General features: G+C 40.4%; 1 protein-coding gene across 24 annotated transcripts in view; it reads left to right on the top strand.

The window, feature by feature from the left end:
* Positions 1 to 26,363, top strand: part of NRXN1 (neurexin 1) — a 1,214,702-nt gene that overhangs the window by 347,396 nt on the left and 840,943 nt on the right. The window contains exon 5 of one of the 24 annotated variants that reach the window (XM_065401748.1): positions 1,195 to 1,214. The exons of the other annotated variants lie outside the window; for them this stretch is intronic. Coding sequence (XP_065257820.1) covers positions 1,195 to 1,214 — 20 coding nt within the window. The remainder of the gene's footprint in view (positions 1 to 1,194; positions 1,215 to 26,363) is intronic. 24 annotated transcript variants of the gene reach the window in all.

A 26,363-nucleotide genomic window follows, 5' to 3' on the forward strand; every position in this document is an offset into this window, starting at 1 on the left:
GGAAAAATCAGGCTGGAAACTTCATCTGTCTGAGATAGTGATTCTGAGAGAAGAGGTGTATATACTATGCTAGCCCGAGAAGCCTGTACTAGGGCAATGAAATCTTACTTGGAACCAGAATCAGGATAAAGGATTCATGTCTGTATATCATCCCAAAAATTCTATGTAGATTGCAGAAGTGAGCAAACTCAAAGACAGCCAAAGGAAGTTTGGAGAGCTGTGAACAGAAATACCTTCAGAAGATCATGAATATCCAGGGGAGGGACCAGGTAGGGGATGAAGCTATTGAGGGAATGATGAAGCAGAGGGTGTTGTCAGTGGGATCAAACGGGGAATTGAAGACAGCATATGGTCAGGATGGAGAAACAGAAGCTCCCAAGAAATGGGTATGAGAATGAATGAAATAGCCTGATGAAATGAAGTCTGGATGGAGATAATCACCGAAGAAAGTCCTTTGGAAAAAAATATTGCTTACTGTAGGCTGCGTGGCCATGCCTCCTTGTCAGTCTCTGAGGGATGCAATGCCCCCTCGCTGTTGTAAACCTGTAAAGGTGAGCTCAAATTGGGGAATTAGCTTCATCTAGTGCTCCGGTCCTCCGGCCGGGCAGAACAGTATGGCAGTCTATGAGCCCTAGGCCCAGTCAGGGTGGGGCAGCAAAACAATGAGTAGGCTCTGGCCTGAAATCAGGGCAGAGCGGCTAAGCAGTCTGAGTCCCAGTAGGGGTGAGCACCATAAAGTCTAGAGGCTCAGGTAAGGGTGAGCACCAAGAGAGTCTAGGTAGAGTTGAGCACTAAGGGGAGCCTATGAGGCTCTGGTAGGGCTGCGTGAGGAGCACTGGCCTCCTGGCCTAAGGAGGGGAAGTACTGCCATCCCAGGAGAGATTCGGGCACACCCAACTCCACTGCGTCGCAGCCCATGGCCCTAACAGTGGCAGAGTGGCCCACCACTGGTCAGCAGGGATCCGCCCGCAACATGCTGACCTTGTATCAGGCCAGCTCCCAACCAGACTGTTTCCTGGTTTCCCTGGGCTGCTTCCTATTCTACCCCTCAGGTGTACCTGTGTCTGTTGTCTTGGGGAGTTCTGGCCAGTCTGCAGGTGGCAGCCCCAACAGCTCCTCAGCATCTCAGTCAGCTGGCAGCCCAGGGAGATCCAGCCAGTGCCCTGGAAGCTCCTCTGCGGGCTCCAGCAGCAGGAAGGATGCATCCATCTCCTGTGGTGACTCAACCCAAACTGAGCTGCAGGGCCCACCTTTTGTACTTCCCCTTCCTGTCCCACCTTTCCACTTCCGGTGGGGTAGACATGGCTCTCCTGGTTCGGCCCACTAGGGGGAGTGTTATGGTCCCTCCCTGTCACTCTCCGAGGGAGGCCATGCCTACTTGCTACACTTACTTTTAACATATATGGTGCACTTGCACCTAGTGTAAGTGGGTGTAATTCCAATGATATCAATAGTTTCACCTGAATTAATCAAAGCTGAATTTGTCACATTGTGAGGTCAACTGCATGTGCTATAGTCTATTAAAAAAATCCTGCTTAATGTATACTATTTTGCTCTCTGAGAGCTTGCTTTTATTATAATTAAAAAGGAGCAGAGCATTTCAAAACATGTATTTAAATCTATTTACATAATTTACACACCTCAATTACTAGATACAGTTTCATACAGTAGAGTTTAGAGTCTAGCACAGAATGAAATCAAGTTACCATTAGAAAAAGAATAGTGTGTCAAAGCGGAGCATTTTATGCATTTTAATACAGCCAAATGCAAGGAAAAGTTGGGAACCAAGAATGCAAGATGGGAAACCCTGTGTTGGGAAGTAGGGACTCAGAGAAGGATTTAAGATTCATTTTAGAAAATCACTTTAACATAATCTCTCATTGTAATGTTCTGGCAAAAAGTTAGAAATAGAAATATAAAAAAGGGAAATATCAAGTAGAAGTAGGGACGTGATCTTGCCTCTGTATACAGTATTGGTAAGACCACTGTTAGACTGCTGTGTACAGTCTGGTGGTCACACTTCAAGAAGAATGAGAGAGTTCAAAGGAGGGCCCCAAAGATGATCAAGACTGAAAAGCAAGCCCTATAACATGAGGCTTGAGGAGCTCAACTTATTTAGCTTATCAGCAGGAAAGTTGACAGGTGACTTGATCACTGTGTATAGATATCTGGAAAAGGCACATGGAAAAGGTATCTGATAGTTTGTGGCTTTTCAACTGTGCTGATGAAGGCATAACAAGATGCAATGGCTGGAAGTTGAAGCTAGATAAATGAAATTTTTAGTTGTGGGCATAATTAAATATTGAAACTGCTTCCCAGGGAGGTGACAGCCTCACCATCACTTGGAGTCTTAAGCACAAAATTAGATGTCTTCTAAATAAAAAGAGATGCTTTAATCCAGTTTATAGGAGAAATTCAACAGCTTTTGTATGTGCGGAGGGGTGTGTATGTCAAGCTGGATGGTCATAGTGGTTCCCTCTAGCCTTGGAATCCATGAGTTGATCCCCTGTTCGTCTCCTTCTTTTGTGGGCTGTAGAGCGAACAAGATTGCCTGCATTGCCCTCAAAGTGCTCAGAACTTGCAGCTCTGCTTTCAGATAATGTCGATAATCAAATTTCAAGCTTCAGGGTTTCAGCAGTTGCCTGTAGGTGTCAGGAAGGAATTTTTCCTCTCATACACAATTGGCTAGATGTATTCTAGTGGTGGGAGATGGGAGGTTGCACCTTCTTCTAAAGCATTTGAGATTATCCACAATTGATGGGACATTGTTCAGACTGGGCCAGTGGTCTGAGGTGATACAGAGAATCCTCTTTCTAGATGGCTGGCTGGTGTGTCTTGCTCACGTGCTGAGGGTCATACTGATCTCAATATTTGGAGTCAAGAGGGAATTTTCTTCCAGGTCAGATTTTTCAGGGACTGTGGGTGGGGACAATTGCCTTCCTCTCCAGTATAGGGTGCAATTCACTTGCTGAGATCATCTGGGCATATCTCACTTAATCAAATCTCTGCCATTGCAGGGATCTCTGGCATTGGTGGCACCTTGGTCTCTCCAGTTGTCTGCCTATTGCTCCTAAAGACTGAAATGCTGTAGCCTAACTAAAGTCATTGGACTTAATATAGGAGTATCTGGGTGAAGTTTAATGGCCTGTGTTATACAGGAGGTCAGACTAGAAGATCTAATGGTCCATCCTGGCATTAAACTCTATGAAAATGAGATTATTCCACATGTCTAATGTTGATACGGTTCTTTTTAAGCATCTGATCACATTAAGACACACAATAGGTTGTCTGGGCTGTCATATCCATTGACGTGCCCTGGCTGTGTAATGGGACACATGGGGGAGTTGATAGTAATAAGACAGTCTGGAGCATCTTGTTGTGAGTAACAAATGTAAAATTAAAAAATAAATACATTTAAAAATATCTACATCCTAATAAAACTGAAGTGGGCATGTTAAATGCCTTCGGTTTTGGAACCCAGTCCTGCAAAGAGAACCACGTGAGCAGGGCTCTACCATTTTTGCCGCCCCAAACAAACAAACAAAAAATCCGCTCGGACTGCCGAAGCAAAAAAACCCAACCACTTGGACTGTGCCACCCCAAGAATGGACGGAATGCCGCCCCTTAGCATGTGCCACCCCAGGCATGTGCTTCCTCCGCTGGTGCCTGGAGCCGGCCCTGCACGTGAGTGCATCGTTGAGGTCAGCCAGACTCTCTGAGTATGTTCACACCACACACTAAGCCCAGGCTCTGACTCAGGTTTGAGGCCAAGCACCCTACCCTCCACACACACACACATCACTCTGACTCAGGTCAGCAAGCACTCACTGCCTAGGTTTTCACAACCTGCTAGGGGGCTGGGTCAGAGGCAGAGTTCTGCTGTGACTCAAGTCCAAGCCCTGTCATTTTGCATCGTAGACACAACTCAAGCCACAGAACAGAGTCAGAAAGTAGACGCAGGACCCGACTCCACTAATTGTAAGCCCAGGTTTACAATGCATTGTGGACGCTCAAGCGGGAGCTTGGAAACACCAATTCCATAAGTCCGGGTTCCATGGACACAGGTTTAAAATGCAGTGTAGACATGCTATATGGGTGTAGGGGTCTTGCTGCCATGGTTCTCTTTGTAGTATCAGGACCTGGGTTTAAATCCTCTGTAGTGAAGGGATGTTGGAAGTTGTGACCACACCTGTGAAAGGGAAGAGGGTGAAGAGCAAGAATCCAAAGTTCACAGATCCAATATATTTTCTTATGCCAAACAGAGACATATCTGTATCTCTCAGTGATGGGGTGTGTGCATGTGTGTGTTTCTATAAATCCTGTTAGTCATCATGCTTTAAGAAATCCACATTTCATTTGTTTTGGGGTAAATGACTGAACTGAAGTGATTAGGCTCTTCTCTCCATGAACTGAATGTGTGATTGTGAACATCATCATAATCTGGACACATTTTAATCAGCTTCTAGAGGGGCAATAAGTTAATATAGTTTTATAATTGGATCCTTATGGAGTTGGAGAAGTAGCCCTCTGCTATATAATGATCTGCTCAAAAGAACAGTTGTGGGACTCCTATACCTCCATTTATCATTTCAAATGGATTATATTTCTTTGTCTAGGGAACAAAAATTCAGTATAATAAGCATTTCAGTAAAAATCAATCGGAACCACTTGTTTTAGACCCTGGATTTTACACTCTTCTTATCTAAATTGGTATAGTTCAGTCATATGTTCAGCTATTTTACATAAAAATTGGTACTTGTCCTCATCTCTTTTTACGTCCTGAATGCTTGGTTCTATTTAACAATAGATGCTTTTGTTGAATAACTGTGGCAGAAATTTTAAGGTAAACAAATCCTGCTTTACCCAGACATCTGATCACTGGGAGCTATACAGAGCATTATGTACTTGGCGCCTGGGCCACCATAGATATTTTGAATTGTTTCACTTTGTCAGTTTTGGGGGTATTTGAGAGGGCCTGACTGGGTTCTGGAGTTTTTTCTATTTAATTTTTGGTACCAAAGTTTAAACCTAAAAGATAGTTTTCTGGAAGAGACAAAAGAAATAATTAAAGTGCATAAATAAGCACACACTATACTGCTCTGCGATTATAGACCTCAGTCCTGCAATGAGTGCTGTATAGTTGGGTGCCTGCACCCTCATAGAATCCCACTAGTCATAGGGGTTCTGTCCATGTGGAGCACATTGCAGGATTGGGGCGATAGTTACCATAAGAAACTAGTACTTGTATATCCCCAGTGCCATGAAGTTTCCCACACACAACGCACCTATATGGGGTTGATCTTGTCATTGGAGTCAATAGAAGCTTTGCTTTTTTGATTCATTGGGAGCAGGGAAAATACCAGGGATAAATCCACCCATCCAGTATGAACAAACTTGTTTCTTCATGTTTTTTAATTCAATTTTTTTTTAAATCTATTTTGTTTAAATATTTCTCTGCAGTATTGGCCACACAACTTTAAACCCATTGTGCTAGTGGCCCAGGTATTAAAAAATGAATGACTACAAACAGAAAAGAAAACTTGATATCCAGATCAGTCTGGTTTCATTCCTGAAGTTGAGCAAAATCCCACAAGAAAGCAAACCTTAGTGATCAAAAGTAAATGAATTTATTTTAATGATCTCAAGGGTGTTAGCAACACAAGTGAGCAATACCTTTATATACAATATTGAAAGGGCCAGATCCTTATGCATTCTAAGTAGCATATTGCTTTAAGAGTAATCCCATTTATTTCAGTTATCAACTAATCATATATTTAAGCATTTGGGTTTTTTTTTTGAGCGGGTGGTTTGGGATGGGTTCTGGATTGGTGTCAGAGCATTCAGTAACTGTCAGGATTGAGCCCAAAGTGCCTGATCCAGAGCCCATTGAAGTCAATGAAAGTTTCCATTGGTTTCACTGATCTTTGGATTAGACCTAAAATGACTGAGTGGTAGAATGTGGTCCAAAGCAATCCTTGAGCATAAAGAACACTGTAGAAATTACCAGACCATTTCATAACCTCAGTTTTCAGAAAGACTTTCTAATTGATTTAAATGGGGAAGATCTGCTTAAAATATGATGGTATGATTTGGCTCAATATTATTTAAATTGCATTAAGACAATGTGGAACAATTTATAAAAGACCGTGGTAAATTTAATTTGAGCTGAAGTGCTGATATTTGCATAATTAAGTGTGACTGAAGGTTTTAGGCTAGTAAAGGTACTAAATAACATTACACAGAAACGTATTTGAAGTGCCACCAAATAGGCTTGTATAGCTAGTGTTTTTTAAGATATAGAACCAAATTTACTTTTTTTGAAAGTTTGTCATGTTATTGCTTTGCCTTAAAGTTCAATTAACAGGCTGAAGCAATATGAATAAACACACAGTGTACTGTTTCAGTTTGAACTAGAAAAAAAACGTTGATACTCATTAGGACAGACACAGGGCTTATCAGATGTGTACTCTTTAAAAAAAAAAAAGGATTCTTAGTTGGTGTGCTTGCAACGTTGCTACTGCAGGCTTCCCTGTATTGAAGTCTGGACACTGCCAACAAAGTTTTAAGTGATATGTACTGGCTACCCAAGCAAAATTGTTTGGAAGGTTTCCTTTCCTTCTTTTCCCCTTTATTTTCAGGAATAACTTTTACAAAGAAAGACCTTCTTTTTTAGCATTGTAATTCCTGGCAAGTTGCCACAGTGGTGTTGAGACACCTATTGATGTTAGCTATTCAGCTTTCAGTTAGCTATTAATAACTTTGTCAAATGCAGTACACATATATAATATAATATAAATAAATAAATATACGCCAATTATTATTAAATTGATGTAGTGCCTTCAGTAATTCCAGATAATGGATTTTATTATAGGTGAAACATAATAGGGAAGATTCACAATAGATGATGAAAACAACGACAACAAAAAAGGAAATAGTAAGCAAAAGACATATAAAGAGAATGTATTTTGTTACTGAATGGAGGCTGGGGCATCATTTCAGTAAACATCTGTTTTAGAGCTTTTTGTTGAAAGATTGGGATTGTGACTGTATTATTTAAGGATATTTCTAAATAATGCAATCTCTAGAGTATTTTTTCCCACTTAATGTGCTGATTATTTCTTGATGGTTTTAAAATGCATGCAAATAATTTATAGCTGAAACATTTGGGAGCAGTGTTTGAAACAGGTCAGCAATTAGATATAATTTTTTGACCCAATAGCTTAGAGGTAGGGACAAATACTGATTTCTCTGAGCAGGTGCAGAGCTCAGTCACAACTCCATACCATTTGGCTCTCTATACACAAAGAAGTAAGCAAATCCCAGAAGAAGCAGACCCTTCTGTGTTGGCCACAGAACTGTTCTGCAGCAACCCCTATCTGGCCCCTTCTCCTGGAGCAAGATCTAACAGAGAGATGAGTCGGGTAAGATTTACCATCGTCTGGGATACAAGGCCCAGTATGAGTATGAAGATAGATAGACCATACCTGGAAGGAGACAGTAGATTTCCTTTCTGCAAGCCTTCTATGGCCATGTTTAACAACAGATATGAGGCTAGGATTACCTATATGTCCTTAGAATAGACTTTAAAGGGACATTGCCAAAATAAAATGTAGTTGTTTTGAGAAAAAAAAAGTTAAAAGCAGTTGCAGGTACTATGTCATCTTTAAAACTAAAATAACATTCTCTCCTGTTCTGTGAAAGATCCACACAAACAAAGCAAACTGACTTCTTGACAAATTAGGGAATATACTGACTTACCTCAGACTCAGTAAGAGGAAGGATGGACCTACAGCCGATGACCTGTTTGGCTAAAGAAACCAAAGACAAAAGTTAAGTCCTAGCAGGCTTATAGTGAATTTGCTGAAAAGTATCTGGAAAATGTTGATTTATAGCATCCAGTATAAATTCTGCAATGTGCTAGCAATATTTTCTTTATGACAAAATTCAGAATGCTGTCCCTGATTTATTGGTGTGTATGTCAAAGAGAATGTTATTCCTTACATGATGTTCATCCATGCAAGCAAATATTTCATAGTCATTAATTTCTTACAATTCTTCAAGATTTGGGTGGATATGTGTGCATAGGGAGAAGCAGGCTTATTAAATTGATCCAGACATGGCTGCTTGCTCTTGAGTGAATGGTAATGAGGCATGCTTGCAGATGTTATTTCAGATTGAAGCTGAGTATTCTGAATTGTCACTGAAACATCTGTAATAAGTTCTGGATGTTTGCTGCATCTGGAAATCATTCTTATATGCCTGGTTTCATTAGCAATAAGGTTCTTGTGATGTGATACTATGGAAATAAGACCGGCAATTTTGAGGATATAGTGTGAATGTTTGTTTCTTTTCCTGGTTTGTATTTTTGAAGACTTACTTTAATTCAATAACGTAACAACAAGCCGAATTAAAAGCATCCTGTTTAAAAGAGCTGAGAGGAACTCTTGTTTTAGAGGACTGCTTGCTTACTTATGCATTCCTTTGAGATGCATAACTGCTATTTAAAACCAGGAATACCATTAGAACTGAAAATGTCACAAACCACTAGAAACTTTTGAAGTGCATGCACCATCTGGTGCTTTTATTTATTTATTTATTTATTTACTTATTTAAAATACAGAATGCTGGTTAGGAATGGGCCCAGATTTATGCCCTAAAATAAATTAATTCCCAGTTACATACAATAGAATTTAAAAGCTTTTTGCGGGACCCAAATATGCAAATAGGATGTGGACCCCTAACTTTTCTTAGTGCTTTTGAAAATCTGCCTTTGTTTTATAGAATTTCTTTTAATCTGTGGGACAAAGTTAAAATAAATTAAAGCTGTGAGAAACTTGATCTAATTTCACATCCATGATCTACTATGTGGACTCTCCCGGCCCAATTCTGTTCCCTCCCCTTTCGTCCCCATCCTCCACCCATTGATTGTATGCCAGTGTGACTCCATTGATGTGAATGGAGTTACTTCTAATTTACATTTGTGTAAACTAGGCCTGCATCAGGCCCTATGAGTTTCATAAAAAGCTTGTCAGACATGCCTGTCATTCAGAAGCCTGCAGAGAAGCTCAGTTGGCTTGTCGTTGAATAAAAAACGAATAATACAAAAGATAAAGCTTTATCTCGTACATGCAACAGCTATGTCTTGCTTTCAAAGGCAGACGGGGAATGGAATTTTACTATGCATTGTTTGAACAGTGTATGTAAGATGGGGAAGATGGTCTCAAATAGTAAATAATTTTATGTAAGAAATGGTGCCCCTAGCCTCTGTTTGTCAGTGGGTGGAGTTGGATGGCAGGAGAGAAATCACTTGATCATTACCTGTTAGGTTCACTCCCTCTGGGACACCTGGCATTAGTCACTGTCAGTAGACAGGATACTTGGTTGGATGGACCTTTGGTCTGACCCAGTATGGCCATTCTTATGTTCTTATGTTCTGAGGTTCTGAGCACTGAAATGACCCAAAGATTAGCTGCTTCTGAACTGACCCAGAAGAGGCTTAATTTTGGTGCTTGGGAAGACCTTCCTAATTCCAACTGCTTTGCTGCATTAATTTTATTACCACAGGCCATGTACTAGTTAACACTGTCATGCTTCAGGGTTTTTCTTAATGCAGTAGAAATAGGCATTGTTTCTTATGTAGTAACAATTGCCAATCCATCTGGTAGTAGGTGAAATAAGAATAAGGTGATAGGCATGCATTTCATGTCAATTATCACAGTTATTTTATGCCTCCTTTTTCTCCAGTGTTTCCTACTCAAGATTCAGTGAAACAACTCTGCTGTTAGTCAATTAATTCAATCCCCTCCCATCTGTACACCAGTATTTATTGTTCTTTCTATGCCCTTGTTTCAGCAAGGAAAGAAAGCTTTTATTATTGATTATACAGATTCTCTTAGAAGTGTGTGCGGTGGGAGATACTTTACAGTGACAACCCAAACATTGCAATAGCTTTGTTATAGTATGCAGGCCCATATCCTGTCTGTGGAGTTCTGTGGCCACTTTACAGTGAACTGCTGGGTGACTCTGGATCTATATCCATCCCTGGGACGATCTCCCCGGTATAAGGGGATCCTCTGGTGTAAAGGCAGCATAGTGACTTCTATGTCACTTTTCTCCCTGCTGCTGGTATAGTGGGTGTGGCTAGGACTAGGTGGTGTGTTTGAGGCATCACACTGAACTTGTGGTATAGGAATCAGGGCTGGCAGGCAGCTATTGCAATTTAAGCATTGCGGACTGGTCTAGAACTCAGCCATCCCAGGAATAGGGGAGCACGAAAGCCACATTGGTGCTCTTTCTGTGTGCTGCTCAGCCATAGCAGGGATCGGTGGAACAGTGTTTGAACTCATAGCATGCTGTGTAATCCTTCTGTTTAAGAGTCCACTCACTGCCTTCTGGCTTGAGGTCCTGCTGTTTAGGAGTACACATTACCACCCTATCCTCATGAGAAATTTTGTTATTGTAAAGTATAACCTTTAATGCCAGTGATAATGGAGTTTATCTTCTGTGGCAAATTAAGTTTAACATTTCATACACTAAATTATCACCCACATTGTTTTGACAATTGCAAGTTATAAAAAGGGTGAATTATTCTCATGAAATACAGTTCTGTTTTCAAATATCTCTGCACCACCAGGGATCCTAAATTGGTTTTTAGTCTAAGTTCTAATTTCACTGAATGTAATGCTTTGTCAGTGCCTGGGACTGATATTCATGATATTTATAGCTGGAGAGGAGTGACACTTGTTAAAAGTTTTACTTCCTTTTCTTAAACTTCAGATATGGGCTGACTTTAAAAAGGAGTACGTGTTATTTATGAAATGGTTAAGTATTGGACACCGTTAGTGTTTCATGGTATGCAAGGGTTTGGAGGCGTTAGCATTTTTAGCAGTTATAGGGAAATTAAAACTCAAATATATTGTTGCAGTTTGAATCTAAATAGTGAGTGAAGGGGGCTCAAGGCTTTTAGAGTGGAGTCTTTCAAGTCTTTCAAGGTGGAAGCACTTAGCATGGCTCTGCTGTATTTCCCAAGATTGTAAGACTGGAGAATGATATGTTTTGCATAGAACTACTTGCAAAAACATGTGCTACTGGTTCTTCTGCAAGTATTACATAATCTTTTAAATGCAAATAAAGTGGGTGATTTGTATAGTCCACACCTGGTAAATTACATGTATATTGGGTATGATGACGGATGAAAAGAGGTAAAGGACCCTCAGAAGATAAAAGTATATTTAAATTCTACACAGAAAATTGAACCATTTTGCCATTGTGCTCAGCCTTCACCTATCTATCCATTCATCCTCAATGTATTCTCCATCTTTGAAAAGGTACTTTGGTTTTGCTTGACTGATTGCTCAGAATTTTGCATTATTGGGGATGATCTGGTAACCGGGTAGAAGGAATAGCATCTCATAGCAATACCATTCATACTGCAGAAATAGCAGATTATTACCAACTCTTCTGAATGCAGATGACAATAAAATGTCTTATCACGCTGATACTGAAAGAAGACAAAATTCCAATAACAGGTTACTTTAAAGTCTAAATTCTAGCATCCCTTCAACCCCTGCTGCTGATCATGAAGGATTTAATTTGCCCTTTGGCTATTTTCAGTGGGATTAGAGCATGGATTGTGCAGTTCAGGCATCCATAGATGGCAATAGAAAGAATTATTTAACCTTGACTAAGGTTAATTTAGCTCTTGGAAATATTGTTAGGTGGTGTAAGAGAAATGTCTCTTCAGACTTTATCTATCACCTTCTTTTGTGTGTGCATGTTGGACTGGAAAAGCTCTCAACTGTTAAATTATCTCCAAATACATTATTGTTTACAATTAAAAATGTAAGAATAATACAATTTCCCACTCTAATTAGTAAATTACTTCTCTTCAAATACGTCTTATCCAAAAAAATCAAACTCAGATTTGTAGATATGTGTCAATTTCAGGATAACTGCACCTGTATTCCCTGCTCCATGGGCCTCTCCAGGAGTGCTCAGTCAGGTCTCAGGTCTCCAGCCATCACCTGTCTCTCAGCAGGGACCCTTCTCTCACTCTCTTCTGACCAAGGGTTTTAAATCTGTAAAGCGCCCAGCCTTATGCTGTGATAACCCCAGCAAGCCAATCTGCCTAATGTCAACACATGTGTTGCTTTCCCTGCAAGAGTTATTAACAATGTATTGCCAGCAGTTAGAAGTAACCACACAGCTCTTTCTAAGAAAGCACATTTCTTCTTAAAGGTAAAAGCATTACAGAGAAAACATATACAAAAATAAATGTTCTTGTACATATGTTAAAAGCTTAGCAGCAGTCAGCCATCAGTCTTATGGGGCCTTAGTAGGTCAAAATTTTTATAACCCTTCCATAAGAGCTTGGGTACTTCTTGGACAGAAGGTCCTGTTCATTTGGGGGATCAGAAAAGAGGCCCAAAGTTGGTTTAAACCCAGTCTTTTTAGATCAAAAGTCTTTTTTTTTTTTTTTTGCCAGCTGGTCTCCAGAAAACATAGTTTGAACAAATATATGCAAGCTTCCCCAGGGGAATGGGAGCTCTCTGGAAGTGTTTACAACCTGAGTGATTCACCTGAATCACCTCTCACTGTTTTTAGTTCCTGGTGGAGTTATAGCAACCCTCTCCCCCCAAAGTTGCATACAATCCCTTGTCCACAGTTATATATAAACTTAATACATTATGGACCCCAAAGATATTACATGGGATTGTAATGCACCACAGTATGTAAATAGGAGATTAAATTAAAACAATGCTCCTGCACTTAACCAGAACACATTTTTGTTCACTTGGCTCCTTTAAAGTACTTCAGAATTGATTTCACTCTGGTATTTCCTATAGCCGGTATCTGTACTATACTACGGCAAATGTTTACTTTTTATTTGACTATTTGATTTATCACTTTGTCATTTCTATCTGATATACTAAACGCACAAGGCATGAAGATCTTGTCTGCCGAAGGTGGCTGAAATCTATAGCTGTAGCTGTTGTAAGCAGAGTCAGGATGAGCTCTACCCTGCCATCTGGTGGTGAATTATGGCGAGTGTGGAAAAGAACTTCAGGGGCTGATCTTGTTTGCATAGGCACACCCACCCTGCCTAGCATGAGCCCACGGCAGCCCAAAATGGTCACTTTGGCAGCTGTGGGATCCCCAGTTTCTCTGTTATTGGGGCAGGAGAAATAAAGTGTCGTTACCCTGATTATGTGAATCAAGGACAATGAAACTGTTTTATGACAGAGGGTCTCACCATCACCTAAGTAGCACTTGCTAGACAAGGGACATGGGTTCCAAAACCCAGTGAATTGAGAGAGGTTGGGGGTAGGTATGTGTACCTGATAGTATGGGCCCCCTTTGAGGGCCTGGAACACCAATTGCCCTCTCTCCACTGTTGAATAGCAGAGCTAATTTTGATTCCATTAGGAGTCTAGATAGATGCTGCTGAGCTGAATTCACTTTGGGCCAATGGTGCATCAGCACTGGGGCTCCCCTACTACAAGCTGAAATCACTAAAAGAGCTAAAATTACTGAGCTGAGATCACTGAGTGCTGTGTTAACTAGTGGGGGAGCCTGGTCATACCCTTTAAGAGGATTCTGTCTCTCACTCTCGTACAGAATTACTTAGTGTTAATACCCAGTGCTGAATAGCTAATACTAATAGTCCTCAGTGGCCTCAGACAATTACCCATTTAGAATTATTGTGGGGCCTCACTGACTGGCTGCTGCTGTTGTTTTTTTTCTTCTTCACTTTCATTTTCTGAATGATGTAATTGTCTCCTTGCCTTTGGCAAGGTCTGTGGTGGGGAAGTGAGAGGGAGGAAAGAGATGGGAGGGAGAAAATGGTCTCAACAGGCCTTTGAAAGGGGGCAGAATTCCGAGTGAATATTGTAGTTGATCATGGTGTTGAGGAACCTTTACTGGAGTTAATGGATGAGAAAATAAGAGAATAAAAGCAAGGATATTGAAAATGCCTTCCAGCTGAGAGTGCATTGATAGGTTCTATATTTTATTTTAGAAAATCATTTATAGTGCAGATACACAATAGACAATGGTCTGGATCTCAAGCTTTATATTTTTTCTTCTTAAAGCTCATTTGTGTGTGTGCATGTAAGTATATAAACTAACTGAGAAATGGGGAAGCTTTTCATGAAAATATTGTCTTTTTGTGGAAATGTTTATACCAGCTCTAATTTTTTTTATTTATAACATATGTGCATATAGATATTGCAGGGGGCATCTAGTGTGTCACTTGCACATTTCACACTGGATGTTTTCATTAGTTTTAGATTTACATATTCTTCATCATGGATTAAGCTGGAGTTTACTTAAATAGACAGTAAATGCCATTTTCATAGAACCTAATGGCCCGAGACAGATGGAGTATGAGAGAGAAACAGATTGGTACATCAGTGGTATAGGACTGACACTGACCTCAGCTGTCTCCTACGAACTATGGTTCCTCAGAGGCCTGTCTTTTCCTCCAACATGGCACCTACAAATCCATTTTCAGCAGCCTTGAGCTGCGTGGTGAGCCATCTTGAGTGCCCTCACTGGGTCTCCAGAGAATGTTTCTCACTGTGGAGAATTTTCAGTCTGCTCTGCAGACAAAATTGATCATATATGAGGTGATTTCCTTCTGGGACCATGGTAGCTATATCCAAGATGGAGTGAACAATCACACTATTTTTTGCAGTTTCACAAATTGAGGGTCTGAATTCTGAGTGGTCTGTCCTGTCACCTGCAGGCTGGACCTTTTCCCCCAATGACCTGTCCACTATTCTTCCTATGATGCACCATTTTCACCCCTGGATGCTGGAACAATTTGTATAGTGGGGGTGCCGATGATGTAAACCGTGTATGTGGTGTTTGTTATTACTACTTCAAGCCAGAGGGTGCAGCAGCACCCCCAGCACCCCTAGTTTCAGCATCACTACTTTTTCGGGAGTTCAGTTTTTGACAAAATATCACAATTTTTCATAGGCTTTTTTGGCCAAAAATTTCCTTTTGATGGAAAAACTAATTTTCCATCTAGAAACACTTTGACAGAAAACCTTGAACAAGTCTTATCAAAAACAAAACAAAACAATTGAGAATTTTGGAACATATTTTGTTTTTTCAATGAAAACAAAATGTGTACAAAAATTTAGACGAAAATGAAAACTTTGTTTCCCCCCCTTGTAAAAATGTAGATGAAAGTTAAACTTTTCCAAACCAGCTGTATTTGGATCCCAATCATTTGGTCTTCAGACCTGACAGTTCACTTAGTTTGAATAGTTAATGCATCTTTGGGACAATGGAATAAGATCAGACAGTATTATTTGTCAGACTTGTTGATGACTAAACTGTGGAAAATCTGGTAGGAGTAAACATAGCCACTTTAAGATGGCTTTATTCATTTTCTCTAAGATATCCTAAGCAATGTGCTAGACAGTTGATCTTCCCTGAGGGTTCTCACTTTTGAAGTCCCATATATGCATAACTGCTTGGTGAGACTAAGGTGTTATTGACTACAGTATTGTTAGTACACAGGAAACAATCCATTCAACATCTCCTCCGCATTGGGTCCTGACTGAGTGGTTCCCTTTCTCTCTTAACAACCAATCCTGCATGCACTCCATATGTGAAACTTCCTTTGATTAAAACATGAAGCGCTCGTAGGTTTAGGACCCTCATCCCCAATAGCTAGAGAGATACTGTACCAAGCTATAACCTTAATTAAGGTAGAAGTGAAATGATGTTTTTTTGCAATAGGAAGGCTTTTGAGGAATTGGGAGGAACTATAATTGCTTTCTTAGTTGAGGATTATAGTTATATTATTGTTTCTGGATTTAACTGAATTAGTCTCTGCTACTAGATTACAGCAGTGGTGAGAAATTCCTCCTCTTATCTTTTGGCAACCCAAGATATTTTCTTCCCTGGAAAACGTGGACCTTGCCACTATTATCCGTGCCTTTTTAGGGAGGGCAGAGCAATGAGCATATTATACATATTTTCTTTGCCCTGAACTAGCTGCTAGTGCTCATCAGGGACCCATCAACACCTTGAATTACAAACCATAAATGGTCTAGAATACAGTTATTTTAGAGACTGCTTCTCCCATGTACCCCATTTTAGTAGCTGTTCTTTGAAGAAATTCTTTGGCTGTCAGTTGCCTGGATGGTACTTGCAGGAGCTGGTTGTAGGACATATTCAGTTGCAGTGCATTGGGTCTGAAGATTGCTCCCACTGGATGTCCTTGAATCTGGAACCTGGGCATTTTAGAGCAAGATACAAGGCCTAACACCCAGGTTGTTAACTATCTCGATGTGGAATCCCCTTGGCAGCAAGTCTTGTCTGGTCACTCCCCAGTTCTTTCATTTCAGTTATGATTTTGTCACTGCAGATGTACTAATTATATGTTCCCTATATAAGCGAAAATGCTTTGTTCTCTTGATTGAAATTATGTAAAGAGCAGTCAGATACTATAGTAATATGTACTTCAAAAACCTTTATAGTGAATGAACTAGTTAAGGAACACATAATATCTCTTCATGCTGTGTATTGCAATGTTGCACAGGCATTTGGAAATAACCTTCTGGAATAGATTGTAGCTGTTGGGTACTACGTGTTTTAGATATACAATGTGTGAACATCCTTTGGAAAATATAATGTGTAGAAATACTACTTTCTATTTAGTATATTAATAAGAATACATTAATCACTTGACATTTTCTCAACAATTTGAATGTGCTGTAAAAAAACGTCCATATTTTAATAGCAGTTGTTCCTAATATAATTATTGGCTCATTTAAATATTTTTTAAAGTTTTAAACCCAAGTTTAAAACTGCTACAGAGAAGTGTAATGTCACCCAGTAAAGACTTTCACAGTGGAGCACTTCAACTGTACAAAGTCTCTTGGACAAAAACTTAACATGGTTAGGAATTTCTAGAAGTCCAGCTTAAAGGAAACATAGCAAACCCACTTTTTCCTTGATTCGTATGTGTAACTCCCTCGTATCAATAAAGATTACAAACATGAATTATGGGAATAATTAAATCCCTTAGAAAATGCTGGGAATTAGGTTTATTTCAGCTGAGAACTTCCTTGAAATTCTGTAGACCCAAAATACATGAGACAAAAAGGGAAATGGAAAATCGGTTTGAGAAGATATCAGAATAGGAATGGATTATTCTTCTTTGTTTGGGGACCCGGGATCATTGTCTCATTCATTCTGGATCAGTGTCTGTAGGGGGGAAAAAATGCTGGCATAACAGCAAAGAGAATAGCAGAATTGTAGACCTGTCTAGATGTAGCAAACCTGCCACATAATTTCCAAGTCTGCAGGAGTCAGGCAGGATTAAATCCTAAACTATATTTCCCAAAATGATGATGATAAACCCTGTTTTTGACCACATTTTTAATATGTTTATCAAAAGAAAGCTGTGAGTCCAAGATAACTCCCACATTTCTTACAGAAGTTGAAATAGGTATCAAAGAACGTCCTAAAGAAATCTGCTGGCACTAGGTATTAGGCAGCTTTTCCAGCCAAATGCTGGAGCTGCAGTTTCTTCAGAAATAGTTTTAACTAGCTGGAATTCATCCAGCTTTCAATCTTCCAAGAAAGCAATTTTTGTAAATGGGAGGTTGCTAATGGATCCAACAGTATCAGCATCTCTCACTAGCTCTGATTAAAAAGACAAGTGTATTGCCATGTCTTCTTTTATAGCATAAAATGTCAGTTAATAAGCAACCTTCTTGTGGCATCCCTATAATTTAATAAAACAAGTGTTGATCACTGTTCCACAAAACACCATGAAAGAGTTAGACAGAGCTCCAATGTACTGACCTAAAGCTGACATATTTTTTTCAGTGATCAGTGAAGGCAAAAAGAGGTATCAAAAGCTCGTGTGTGAGGTTGCCACAGAAGAATTCATGAAACTGTTTGCTTGTTTAAACTGGTGGCTATTATTTCAGTACAGTTTTTCATCATTAGATCTTACCCTGGGCAGAATTCATGTTTAGTTATGTTTCCCTTTCTGTAATTTGGGATGAGTTGAAATCCAGAACTGAAAGCAAAACTCAGGGAGGCTCAATTTGTAACCAAGAAGTACAGGTAAACTGCCAAGTTTTTCATAGCCCTGTTCTGAAGGGGCTTTGTACCCAGAAAGAAACTGTTAGAAAAACAACTTCCTGCTACTGAATATTTCTAAGACTCCTCTGTGGAATTTGAATGCGCCTATCACTGTAATATTTAGATGTAAATAAATTAAAGCATCACTGCTGTCCAACTGTGGTTATAGTATCTGATCTGAATAAATGGAGGCCAGTCAAAACTGTTAGATGAGAGGTAGTGAAGCTGTAACCATTTAAAAAATAATCACACAACCATTCACAAGGACCCACCTATCTGCTGTCAAAAGATGTATTTGAGACACATTAGAAATATGATTGTATTTTAGATAGTTGTAAAACTTGTAGCAAACTACATTTAGTGTTCATGGTCTGAGTCTATACATGAAATAATTGTTCATGATCTGAGATAGCTTGTTGATATTTTAAGAAATACTAGGCCAAAACACTGAGCTCTGTTACAATTGTGTAATGCCACTGATATTAATAGGTCTGTACAGTTGTATCTGAGAACAGAATTTGATCCACTGCTTCTTTCCAAATTGCAAGATTTTAGTGACACTGATCTGATTCTAAACTTTATGCCTTCCATTTACCAATTCACTATTGAAGAACCAAAGGTTTCTTTGAACTGCTTCTAAATAATGCATAATAAAAGAAAGAGAAATACGTTTTAATTTGATCAAACAGTTGAAATTGAGAACTCACCTGCATCCTTGATGAGCCTCATTTTTTAAAATGGGAGGCTAGAGTTTACTATACATTCTTGCATGTGCTTTGCACACCTACTTTGGTGCCCTTAATTACCATGAATATGTATCCAAATCCAGTGTGTCTACTTCCTCATTGCTAGATGCTTGTCTCTATAGTCGTCAATATGTGTAAATACTTTTTTTGCATGGGTAATTGTAGTAAATGCATGCAAATACATACAGAAATGAATATACAAGTGGGGCTCTGCTTTCTAAAAATCACGTCCTTAGCATTCATTCACTAAAGAATAGAATTATTAGGTTAAAAATGTGTACAGTGGTTGTTTTTTTTTAAGTAAGCAAATACCTAGGGGAACAAAGTATTACATAAGAAAAATGCATGAAATTAAAATCCACATTACCAACAGAGAGAATATAAATTGGAAGTACATATAAGGTTTGACCACGTAAGTGTATTTACTTAGGAAATACTGTGTGTTAACTGAAGTTAAAAGAAATTAATCAAGATTTTTAGATTAGAAGCAAAGTAATGAGAAACAATATCAAATTTAACATTTAACTTTCCTAACACTGGCTTCTTAAGTGCTTTGTTTTAGTAAATCTGAAATTTGTTTTATAGATTATCTTGCTTTATGAAAAATGTTATATAAATGTATATAATTCTCTATACCTCTATACCCAATATAACGCTGTCCTCGGGAGCCAAAAAATCTTACGGTGTTATAGATGAAACCGCGTTATATCGAACTTGCTTTGCGCTGGAGTGCGCAGCCCTGCCCCCCCGGAGCACTGCTTCATCGCTTTATATCGGGTCGCGTTATATCGGGGTAGAGGTGTACGATATTTTTGTGTTTAAGGTCTAGTATCTAAATCTAAATCTAGATGGGAGAGAGGTATATGTGTGGGTGGGGGATTATGTATGTTGGTGTGTACATACACTTACAATCCACCTGCCCATTGACTAGTGGAGCTAGCTCTGCATGTTTTATGTGCAGGGGGTGCATGTGTGCGCACCCTGTACTGCAGCCGTTTTTCCCAGAGCTTTATGGGGTATTATGCTTCTGCCAGAGTGGTGCATCTCCATACCACCCCCATATTAGGCTGTGATTTAAAGTTACAATTTAAGCCTTAATCTTCATTTTTAGAGCAGTGCAATTTTGCTTCATTACTGTTTTGGACTTTATATATCTTCTTCCTCATATCAAGCTTTCGTAGCATAAAGAATGAAGTGTCTCAGAGAGGACTTTGATGTCTAGATACTGACTCGATGTCTAGTTGGCAGCTGGTATCAAGCGGAGTGCTCCAGGGGTCGGTCCTGGGGCTGGTTTTGTTCAACATCTTCATTAATGATCTGGATGATGGGATGGATTGCAGCCTCAGCAAGTTCGCAGATGACACTAAGCTGGGGGGAGAGGTAGATACAGTGGAGGGTAGAGATAGGGTCCAGAGTGACCTAGAGAAATTAGAGCAGTGGTGGGCAACCTGCGGCCCGCGGGCCATACATGGCAGGCCACGAGACACTGTTTACATTGACGGTCTGCAGACATGGCCGCCCGCAGCTCCCAGTGGCTGTGGTTCACTGTTCTCAGCCAATGGGAGCTGCAGGAAGTGGCACGGGCCACAGGAACGTGCTGGCCACTGATTCCCATGACTCCCACTGGCCGGGAACGGTAAACCGCGGCCAATGGGAGCTGCGGGCGGCCATGTCTGCAGACTGTCAATGTAAACAAAATGTCTCGCTACCCGCCAGCGGATTATCCTGATGGACCGCATGCAACCTGCGGGCCGCAGGTTGCCCACCACTGAATTATAGGATTAGGTCAAAAGTAATCTGATGAGTTCAACAAGGACAAGTGCAGAGTCCCATGCACTGCTACAGGAGCTGGGGATTACAGTTGATGAGAAGCTGGATATGAATCAACTGTGTACCCTTGTTGCCAAGAAGGCTAATGGCATGTTGGGCTGCATTAGTAGGAGCATTGCCAGCAGATCGAGGGAAGTGATTATTCCCCTCTATTCGGCACTGGTGAGGCCACACCTGGAGTATTGCGTCCAGTTTTGGGTCCCCCACTACAGAAAGGATGTGGACAAATTGGAGAGAGTCCAGCGGATGGCAATGAAAATGATTAGGGGGCTGGGGCACATTACTTACAAGGAGATGCTGACGGAACTGGGCTAATTTAGTGAGAAGAGAAGAGAAGAGTGAGGGGGGTTTTGATAGCAGCCTTCAACTATGTGAAGGGGGGTTCCAAAAAGTATGGAGCTAGGCTGTTCTCAGTGGTGGCAGATGACGGAACAAGAAGCAGTGGTCTCAAGTTGCACTGTGGGAGGTCTAAGCTGGATATTAGGAACAACTATTTCACTAGGAGGGTGGTGAAGCACTGGACTGGGTTACCTAGGTAGGTGGTGGAATCTCCATCCTTAGAGATTTTTAAGGCCCGGCTTGATAAAGCCCTGGCTGGGATGATTTAGTTGGTGTTGGTCCTGCTTTGAGCAGGACTAGATGACCTCCTGAGGTCTCTCCTAGCCCTAATCTTCTATGATTCTATGACTTGGAGTACACTTGGTATAAAAAAGCATGTATCTAGCATCATTTAGCAGACATCCTACATAGGCAGAATGGCTGACTGTAGACAACCCACATTTGGGTATTGCTGCAATTCTGTCATTGCAGATAAGTCGAATTCACATTTTGCAACATTCTAGTAGTCTTAAAATGTGTGTGTGGCTCTAACAAACATTCCTTGAAGACTGGGGAAAATAAATGCTGTTTTCTTGTGTATGACCTTATGGTTCATAGATCTCTAAATTGTTTGTAAAGATTATCTCTGATCACTGCAGTAAAATATCGTCTTATTTACAATTAAATGAAAAACCAGGTGTGTCACAGACTTTCAGACGAGCATTTCAAATGTCACAAGTCAGTTTCTTGCCTTAGAAATTCAACGTTTATCTGACTTATATACCAGTTTTTTATCAAAAATAGAAAGACTATCTCATATGAGGAGCTGATGCTGAGAGCCTCTTACAAAGTGCCAAGCACTCCCATGTTCTGTTGAAGTCAACAGAAGTGGCTGGCATTTAGTACCAGTAATGATCAGGACCTTTAAATAGAGACCTCCAGTAAAGGCCTGGCATGCTGTTCTGAAAATCATTGTAATGTTGGCTGCTGGAGAAATAATTATAAAATTGATGACCAAAAAATATATTTCAGAGTAGCAGCCGTGTTAGTCTGTATCCGCAAAAATAACAGGAGTACTTGTGGCACCTTAGAGACTAACAAATTTATTAGAGCATAAGCTTTCGTGGGCTACAACCCAGTGGGTTGTAGCCCACGAAAGCTTATGCTCTAATAAATTTGTTAGTCTCTAAGGTGCCACAAGTACTCCTGTTATTTTTAAAAAATATATTCACTCTCCCCAAATGAAATATGTTGATTGGTTTGCTGGTTATGAATTCAGTAAACACAAGTGAGAAATCCTATAAAAGAGAGACTTTTCTGAGCTATTAGGTGACATGAGAACACCAGGAGAATGCACCCCCAAAAAAAGGTATTTTTTTTTTAATCCCACAGCTACATAACTTGGCTTGTCTAAATTATTGTAATATCCTCCTGTTCTAAAAACAAAATCCTCCCCTTTTGGTCCACATTTAAGCATGAGATTTTTCAAGACACAAGGGTTCTTATTTGGGTGGGGGTGTGGTGTGTGCGGGGGTTGTTTTGGGGTTTGTCTTTATGTTGTGCCTTGGTTTTTGTGAGGGTTTTCTTTGGAAAGTTAGGTGGTAAAATGTGTGTCTCTTAGAATTAGTCACCTGAAACCTTAGCTAAGGTGACATGACTCAGACTTCATTACATGGACAAGTACAAATGCATGCCAGATTAAATCCATTTGACTCATAATGGAATATGGAGATGTTCAGCAGGTGAAATCCTCCACATTCCACTTCCAACCTCAACCCTCCCTACAGCTCTTTTTCAAGTCTATGGCCTAGATTAGCAACCAGAGCTTCTCTGAACTAGTTGTGTGCGGTTCTGGTACCACTGAATCCAGACGCTCTCCCTGTTGATTATCTCCTGGTCAACCTTCATTAGAACCTTCCACATGAATGTATCAAGGGCTGCCACAGAAATCCTTTCTCTGTAATGAAGAGAATGCATGAGCTCCCCTGCAGAGCCCTATGCACACAGTCCTCCCCACCCCCCATTTGGCATCTTAAATGATAGAGGGGAACGTGATTACCATGTAACTTACTCTATAATGTAGTTTCCCTGTAAAGGCATAAGTCCTTTTTACAATAGTACCAATTCTCTACATCAGCAGTACACAGCCTAGATTCTGGCACTCATCTGATCAGTGAAGTCCATGTATTACTATTGATTTTCATGCAGAACTGTACTCATTACACTTGTGACAAAATTGCTTCCTTGGCATTGTCTCTTCCTGGGTTGTCTTGAGCATTCTTGGGTTATGGGAAAATTGATATGTACTGGATCTTCATATCGTAAAAAGAGAAGCAATCTCGAAGCCTAAAAGTAGAAACTACTGATACAGAGCCTATAATAAGTATGGTCACACTTTTGCATCTGTGTCCTGAATGTGGAATCCTCCAAAGATCGCATAACTAATGGAGTAGAAAGTCTTTTTCCTGACAGTCTTCTATGTTTCAGAAGGAACACACAGGAATTTGACAGTCATATAGGCCCTGTCATGTCCCTGCACAGACCTGTGGGAGTCAACGTGTCTATGTGCTTAGGCAGGAGCCCACTTGCATGGTTCCCAGTACAGGGTTAGAGCCCCAATTTCAATTTGCTTTCATCTGTATGCTAAAATGTGTGATTGTTCAAGAAATAAAAAGTAGATGGTAGAAGATATGCCTTCTGCACTTCCTGGAAAAGAGGTTTAAAAACAGTTCAGCCTTATCTAAATCTTATTCTTATGGCTAAGGTTATTGAGACCTTGAATTAAAATACTATCAAAGTGAATGTTGTTTAATTTTAGAATACCTGAGGGAAACATTTAACTTGTCAAATATGACATTGAAAATTTGGCACTTATTTTTCAAGATGGATTCTTTCCTTTTCCCTATTCCAAGATTTCCTTATTATCTTTTGTACATGTACATTGTACTAGATGTGAAAAAACGCTGCTTGCATAGCAAAACACTTTCTGCAATAGACAACAATGATTTACTATAACTCAAATTGGAGAGTGTGCACCATCACTTTGGCATCTGAAGGCTCGATCTTGCAAGGTGCTGAGCACTCTGGTCTTGATATAGAAAATTCCATTGATGTCAGTTGGGCTACTCGTGTGCTTACGTATTATGATGGATCAGAGCCAAAGTACTCAGCACCATGCAGGACTGAGTCCTAAATTAACAGTATAGGAGAGATGTCCCTACTGTCAGGTGCAAGTTACATCTTAGCAGTGATGGTTTTGGCACTAGGGGAAAAATGGGAAAGTGTAATCCAAGTGAAATAAATTAATTTTCATAATGCAGATTCTTTGTACCCTTCATAGCTGTTAATTTAACAGACTAGCTCTTTGATGAACAGTCCACTTCTCTGACACCCCACACAATATAGTATGTTATGGGCTATTGAAATCCTTTCATAGACTTATGGCCTGATCCAAAGTCCACTATCAGTACATTCCTATAGAGGGCTTCAAAGCAGCAAGAGTAGGAGTTTGTGCTAAAGCTACAGAGAGAATTCATGAACTCCTAATTAATGAGCACGTGCAGCTAAGACAAGTTATATTGTCCCTTAAAATTTTGATCTTGATTTTCCACAACCTCTCAAAATAGGGTTTTGGATTGTAATTGTCCTTTTCAACACAAAAAGTGTATTGGAATCTGTTTTTCTTCAGTGGTGGCATAGTACAGTAAATGGTGGCATTCAAAGAAGTGTAGGAAGCAAAAATGTCTTGCAGCTGCGAAGCACACAATGTGTTTGCAGCATTGCATAGATTATTATCATTTTAGGTTGCAGATATTGAGATCTGTGTTTTAAGTTAGCATTTAACAAATAATAAATGTGTATTGCAGGTACAGTTAAAGTTTTTTTTAAATCTTAATGGTAGATATTAAGATAGTGATATTTGTAGCCGTGTTTGCATCATAAACCGAAGGAAAAACCTGTGCCTACCACTAATAGCCTCAGGAATGGCCTAAAGATAAAACAAACCATCGTCCCAAGTCCCACAGAATTATGAAACCAGGGATGAAATCCTATTCCTGTTGAAGTCAATGGGAGTTTTGCCATTTATTTCAGTGAGGGACAGGATTTCACCCCAGGAATGTAGTTCAACTAGGTCATGGCTTTATTATTGCAACCACTTCCTTCACTACTTAGACTGTACCACATGGGGGAGGGCTGCCTCAAGCACCCTACTTGCATTCCTACATCGCCATAACCTGGTCCCAGTACCTTGCAGTCAGGGCCGGCTCCAGGCACCAGCCTGGCAAGCAGGTGCTTGGGGCGGCCACTCCGGAGAGGGGCGGCATGTCCAGCTATTCGGCGGCAATTCGGCGGACAGTCCCTCACTCCCGCTCGCAGCGAAGGACCTCCCGCCGAATTGCCGCCGCAGATCGCGATCGCGGCTTTTTTTTTTTTTTGGCTGCTTGGGGCGGCCAAAACCCTGGAGCCGGCCCTGCTTGCAGGGACTCCTCCATCTTCCCCTTGTACAAAGGTTAAGTAGATGGGTCTGGTGAGGGGGTGGCCCTGTGCTGTACCAGACACTGAATCCCAGCTCTCACTCCCCACTTTCTGTAACAGGGCTACAATCCTGATTCCAATTCTGGTTTACTGGGGACCCAGACCCCTACTGAACAAGTTCTTGTACTGGACACTAGCCAAGTTGTGAGAACTCAAACGCTTCACAGCCTATAGGTGAAAATCCCCAGTGGGTCAGGCAGTGAGGAGAGAAATTACTTCCCAGCCCCAGGAAGGTGATTAGAGTGATTCCACAGCAGGCCCAGAAATCTGGTCCAAGGGAGAGCTGTTGCTCTTGGGTGTAGAATGCAGTTAAGGAGTCCCCTTCTCCAAGCCAAGGGGAGGCTGAGTGCCCACGGGCAGTGGGGGAGTAGGACAGTGCAATCCTTAAAGGGTCACAGTTTTTTTGCTGTCGGCCCAGACAAAGTCCCCACCACCACCACCTCTGAGGATGCAGGAAGCAGCATTTTAACTGCCTCTGTATAAATGAGCATTGTATGTACAAATATATCCTAATAGCTCTGAATATTAATTTAAATAGCATACATGAATCTGGTTATTTCTTGTAACAAACTAGTCCTGCTAACCAAGGTCATGCGCCTAGTGCTTAGACACTGATGACAAAAAGTGGTACAATGATAGAGTAGTTCTTATATGGGACTAATGTAATGTAACCAACACTAGTCATAGCATTTCAAGAGCAGCTGTCGTGGTTTGAGTGCCCAAGCACAAACCTTTGCATTATATAATGTGCTGTGATGATCCTAGTGCAAGTCATTACATTATTTTTCCTTGATTACTGAAATGTAATTGTATTTGATT

This window comes from Emys orbicularis, chromosome 3 (genome assembly GCF_028017835.1).
Source record: "Emys orbicularis isolate rEmyOrb1 chromosome 3, rEmyOrb1.hap1, whole genome shotgun sequence".
NCBI lineage: Eukaryota > Metazoa > Chordata > Testudines > Emydidae > Emys > Emys orbicularis.